This window comes from Chrysemys picta, chromosome 4 (genome assembly GCF_011386835.1).
Source record: "Chrysemys picta bellii isolate R12L10 chromosome 4, ASM1138683v2, whole genome shotgun sequence".
NCBI classification, from domain to species: Eukaryota; Metazoa; Chordata; order Testudines; family Emydidae; genus Chrysemys; species Chrysemys picta.
In genome coordinates, this window is record NC_088794.1 from 13168187 (window position 1) to 13174242 (window position 6056).

A 6056-nucleotide genomic window follows, 5' to 3' on the forward strand; every position below is an offset into this window, starting at 1 on the left:
GGAATATCCTTTTTCCTCCTCTCTTCACCCCACTTTATAGATCAATGAACGAAATAAAAAACCTCCAATACCTACCTCGGACCAGTGAGCCCCGTGAAGTTCTCTTTGAAGACCGAACAAGAGCCCATGCTGATCATGTAGGTCAGGGGTTTGATTGGCAGAGTACAGCTGCTGTAGGAGTGCTGAAAGCTGTACAGTTTGGTGAATGGTAAGTGTGACTGAATTTTGTAACCACTCCAGTTGGATTTGAGACTGACTTCCCTTTATAAAAGGAAGAAAATGTGAAGTGTCGGTTGAATAGCAGCCTAGTTGTATAAATTGTTTAAAACCAAATGACTTGTGACTATTCAAATGCTGTGTAAAGTCTGTAAAACATAATCTAGTAAATACATATCTCTGGCAACTTTTACCCCTACTTCCTTCTCCCTCCTGAGTCCAGCGCAAAAACTGTGTTAACATGGAGTAGTTTGCAGAGAGCTTGCGTGATATGCAGTGTAGGCCACTGTATCTGGTGCGTCCTGCATGTCTTTTCCTTCATCTCCTAACTGATTATAATGTAAGTTCAATTCCATAAACAGAATATTGTCAGGTCAATTGTTCATTTGTGATGGTACCGACAATATTTTTCCACCTCCTGGATCCAGGGCATTGCTGGTAACTAAGTCCTGGGAAGAAATCACAAGCTTTGAGTTGGTAATGTTGTCTGTAGCAATTACAGTAGAAATTGGACAGCAGGAACAGTGTCATCAGCAACAATATTGGCCAAGATTCAGATAAATAAGCAGTGCCAATGTTTCCCTTGCCCTATATTTCAAATCCATTGAACAAGCAATATCTACTTCTATGGTCCCCATCACCATTGTATCTGAGTGTCTTACAAATTTTTCTTTCCAATATTCCTTTAAAATATAGATATTAGCCCAATTATAAAATAGGAGAATTGAGGCAGAGTGACTTTTCAGAAGTCACACAGGAAGTCTGTGGCAGAGTTTGGAATTGAACCTAGCCCCCTGGAGTCCTAATGCAGTCTCTTTTGCTATGTAAAGTTCAAGTCAAAGATAAAATGAAGCAATTCAGGAAATGAGGTAGGATCTGTGGAGTCTAAAGAATATGCATACACTAATGTTATTGTACTAGTTGTGATGCTGAGAGACTTATTACCCAGTAGAAAACTATATAATAGGTATTTTCTTTATGGTAACTCTTGCTTTCCAGAGCTGTAACCACAAATTCTTTAAAACTCAGTCTTGACAATCTTCATCTCTAGGAGTGTCCAACCTCGAATAACCAAAGATGTGGTTTGTTTCCATGCTGAAGACTTCACTGATGTGGTACAGAGACTTCAGTTAGACTTGCATGAACCTCCAGTGTCACAGGTACTGTGTTCCCTAGTTGCAACTTATTTCCAGCATTTTGGAAATGGCTTCAAAAGCAGCATATTTATGGATTTTTTAAAAATTAGTGTTAGTCAAATGTTTGAAATAAAGGTATAAATAGTGGATGTCTCAGACGTGGTTCTAGGCTTGTGACTAGAGCTATTTATCTCTAATTCTTGTTTTAGTGGTGGTAGGCTCATCACATGAGGGTCATGGGTTTTGATCCTAGCATGACCAAGTGTCACAAAGCTCCTTTCTTCATGAGACAAAGAACCAAGAAGGCTTGAGTATGGGTTACAGGAATTTCACATAATTTCGGTTTCCATTCCCCCTCCCCCCACTTGCTTCAGACTCCTTCTGGCATAAACCATGTCTGTCTGGCACCACAAAGCATTGGAGCCTCTTGAGTAGCTGGGCTCCTGCAAAACAGTAATATTGTGAAATGTCTAAGCTATGGTGTGTGCTACAGAAATAATTCTAAACTGGGTAAGGATTTACTGTGCACACATGCCTCTAACTCTTCCCCCTTCTCTTCCCCCCTTCCCCCCAATTTGTTGCTAAAGAGTTGGAGTTTTGGTCTCCTAGTACCAGACCAACCACACCCAGCTCTGTCTGGTAATGCCAGGTCAAAAGCTTCTTACTGAAGCTCTAATTCTAGTTTTAAGACCTGCCTGTGACACCATAATGCTGTGGCAATGGGTCATTATTTGTTACCTCATAGGTGCACACAGCACTTCATAATGAAACATTAAAGATTTATTCTTGCTGCAAGTTGCTTCTTAACTGAAGTTGTATTCTTTAAAGAGTAGTCACAATCAAATGGGTTGCTGGACTGAAAGTGCACTCTTCTATCTAAGTGGATGCCCAGCTGTGGGCCCTGCATACAGCTTAGCAGTAACTTTCCCCTTTCTTCCCCTCAGTGTGTTCAATGGGTGGATGAAGCCAAGCTAAACCAAATGAGACGGGAAGGCATTCGCTATGCTAGAATCCAGCTGTGTGACAATGACATCTACTTCATCCCTAGAAATGTCATTCATCAGTTCAAAACAGTGTCAGCGGTCTGCAGTTTAGCCTGGCATATAAGGCTCAAACAGTACCATCCTGTGGGGCAGTCTTCTCAAAATGCAGAAAGCAATTCAAACATGAACAGTAATATCCCTGAAAAGACAGAGTCAGAAGGTGAACCCCAATGTGTGAGTGTAAAAACAGAGTCTGAGGAACCAGGTGTAGAAATGCAGCTTACAACAGGGGCACCATCCTCCTCCTCCTTAATTTCATCAATATCGGGACTCGTTCTGCAACCAGATCAGGTGGCCCAGCCTCTTCCAGTTCTTAAACTAGAATCTGATCAGCAACATAATCCACAGGATCACACAGACTCTTCTGTGTGATATGTACATAGTCAAACATTTTTTAACAACTTTTTAAAATTTTGATGTGAAGTTATAGTTTTATAACTTGCTTATGTTTTATTGGAGAAATCTTGCCTATAATTCTATAAAGAAAGGTGACATTCCAAAATGTCAAGCATATCTTTTTTACACAGATTATGCAAAAGATCAAGTTGTATTTTACTCCCATAGTACAGCATGTAATAGTGGTCTACCACTTCTTTCTGTTTAATGAGGTAATAATTCAATATCTTCTCATCAAAATCAGAATGGAATTCCTCCAGGCGCTAAAAATCACAGAACTATCTTGGTAAATCTAATTCCCCTACTTAATTTTAATTTAGCCTTCACCATAAAAGGACGACTTCTGTAGAAGACTCTCCCATCTGATTTTAATTGCTAAAATCAAAGAGAAAGCACAGCACTTTTGATGATCAGTGATGTTTTGGTCTGTCTGTTCTTAAATTCGTGGTGGATACTCAAATTACTAGATGTATAGATCTTTTAATTTTTAATTGTTAAACAGTTCATAAAAAGGTGAAGTGTGACATCTTATCCCATTGAAATGTAATCACTTAGACACAACACTTTCCATAGTACTGCTTGTAATGTTTGATGTGAGGATTTTGCTTCCTAAATACATCTTTCCTGAACACGACTAATTCTAGTGTTAATTTTTTTTTTTTTAAAAGGCAGTCTCATGGAGGTAACTGCATTCTTGTCTGAGCACTTTAAAGCATTAAAATACTAACAATCTTGGCAGCTTGTTTTGATAAATTCACAATAAGCATCTGATGGAAAACATCCTCTCCCTGGTACTGATGCACTTAATCTAATAGAGTTGGGTCAGTGATAACCAATTTATATTGGTTGTCCTTATTCTCTGAAGTTCTGTATTGCTATTTCAAAATAAAATATTATGGCATTGGGTTGCTGTTTCCACTTGTAGCTCTTGGGTACCCTGGTGCTGTGTTTGCAAAATCAGTGACACAAGCTAATATGTTGAGTGTCATCTGCTGACATAGTTCTTTTTATAGTCTTATGATATTTCTGGATGTTTGTGTGATCTGTATTTGACTTTCACTCACCACTTATATAACAACTGTCTTTTCTAGTCATCAGAAAGAAGAGTTCCCCCCACACCTAGGATACAAACTTGATTTTGGTGCCACTGAAGCTGTCCCCAGACAACTTCATTGTTCTAATTCTCACTGGGGTAGGAGAGAGATTTCTAACACTATATTAGAATAAGGAAAAGAAAAGATGCTGTGTTATTAGTTCTGGGTGCATCTTTTAAATATCAATTATGAATCTTCTCTTTAAAAAGGTTCTGAAATATGTTAATCTGTTATTATAAATATTACTTTGTGCAATATTGTTTTGTGTAGACTTATATGCATCTTAGCACCTCAATATAGAGGTCACAATTTTAAACTGATAGCAAAATAATCATCAGAAAATACTGCAGTGATTAGTTAGAATCTGTATTACTCCTTATATATGTATATGTACGTATTATCTTCAGTACAAAAATGAAGACAAATTAGAAAATATTTCAGACTAATTTACAGATTGAAGTGGTGGTGACTTGTTTAGTAATCTGTGTAAATAAGGTGTTAGAATGGAAAGCTTTTATGAAAAGTAATATGATTCATGCAGGGGTATAATTTAATTTTAGCAAAAATTCTAAATGATCAAAGCTGGTTCAGAAACAGGCCCTCTGTTCTCTGGCATTTTTCCCACTTTTTTGTTGAGAAGAATTTTATAGAGCTTTAATGGGTTGTGCAAAGTAAAATTCTTCACAGGCAATATTGGTTTCAGTGCCTCTTTCATGTTCACGCTGGTTAATATCATGTTAGTGTTATTTTCCATTTCTTTTTTAACTCACTCTGCTTGTCTTCCAAGTGCTCATTTCCCTTCTCCCATGTGGTATTCATTGGCCATGTCAAAGATGGTATCATCATCTCTAAGTCATTGCTAACTAATAAGGTGATTGTCCCTTGACAGTCAGCACTGTGTATAATCACTCAGGAACTGACATATCTTCAAAGACCTTACAATTGAAGGAAAAGCTATTCATCCCTTTATAAAACCAATTCTCCCCGTATATCTTAAAATGCAAAAATTGAACATACTTAGGCTACAAAGGTTCACAATTTAAGACGCACTATGCACCATTATTTTTTATTTGTATTCCTTTAGAGCTTGAAATAAAATGAAAAGAGAGACATATAATTTGGAAATGTGTATTGGAAGTCTCTCTCTGTAAACTATATTAAATAGCATGCTTTTAAACTAATGCATACAGTAGACCAGCAGAGTGCTTCACACTGTTTTCAAACAGTATCCTACTTGTGTGAAATAATCTATTCTTTCTAAAGTATCAAGAAAAAGCTTCTCACTCTTTTACTTCTGTGGACTGAATGCCTTTAACCACTGTACCATACTTTCCTTTTACTCACTTAGTTTACTAGTTCAAAACGTAAAGTCAAGTTGATGTCCTCCTCTTCATTATAAATTAGTCATCGAATGATTTGGATGATGTTGCTATTATTTTGATGTTGTAAGCCTGAGGTAGAGATTAATAGATGTTTGTTTCAGATAAAATTTCATGAAGCTTTCAATTTTATAACTTTGTTCTTAATTTTGCCTGTACAAATTTTAATCCTTTAATGAAATAGTAATGCAGTGTTTCTCAAACTGGGGCCGCCGCTTGTGTAGGGAAAGCCCCTGGCGGGCTGGGCCAGTTTGTTTACCTGCCCCGTCCGCAGGTCCAGCAGATCGCGGCTCCCACTGGCCGCGGTTCGCCGCTCCAGGCCAATGGGGGCTGCTGGAAGCTGTGGCCAGTACATTCTTTGGCCTGCGCTGCTTCCAGCAGTCCCCATTGGCCTGGAGCAGTGAACCGCGGCCAGTGGGAGCCGCGATCGGCCGAACCTGAGGACGGGGCAGGTAAACAAACCGGCCCGGCCTGGCCCGCCAGGGGCTTTCCCTACACAAGCGGCGGCCCCAGTTTGAGAAATACTGTACTGATGCAACTTTTGAAACATTTGCAAAATCCAAAATTACCACACTTCTTCCAAACTTGATTCTTCCAGCTCATCTCTAAATATAGGTATGGAAAGAATTGCTTATAAAATCAATGGCTAAATCTGGTGCCCATTAGATTGTATCTATAGTTCTGAAATCAGTGAATTACAGTTGGAATAATACCTTCAGATGTGCAGTACTCTAAACTGGTCATCACTACAAATGGCTTACTGAATAATAAATATGAAGAATACAGATGTCA

At 38.4% G+C, this 6056-nt stretch overlaps 1 protein-coding gene across 1 annotated transcript in view; it reads left to right on the forward strand.

Annotated features, from left to right (window-relative positions):
- RSBN1 (round spermatid basic protein 1) overlaps positions 1-4892 on the forward strand; it is a 40623-nt gene extending 35731 nt beyond the window's left edge. Inside the window, exons 5-7 of the mRNA XM_008171655.4 lie at positions 41-208; positions 1268-1376; positions 2297-4892. Of these exons, the coding sequence (XP_008169877.1) occupies positions 41-208; positions 1268-1376; positions 2297-2767 (748 nt within the window). The 3' untranslated portion in view covers positions 2768-4892. The remainder of the gene's footprint in view (positions 1-40; positions 209-1267; positions 1377-2296) is intronic.
- The last annotated feature ends 1164 nt before the right edge of the window (positions 4893-6056 follow it).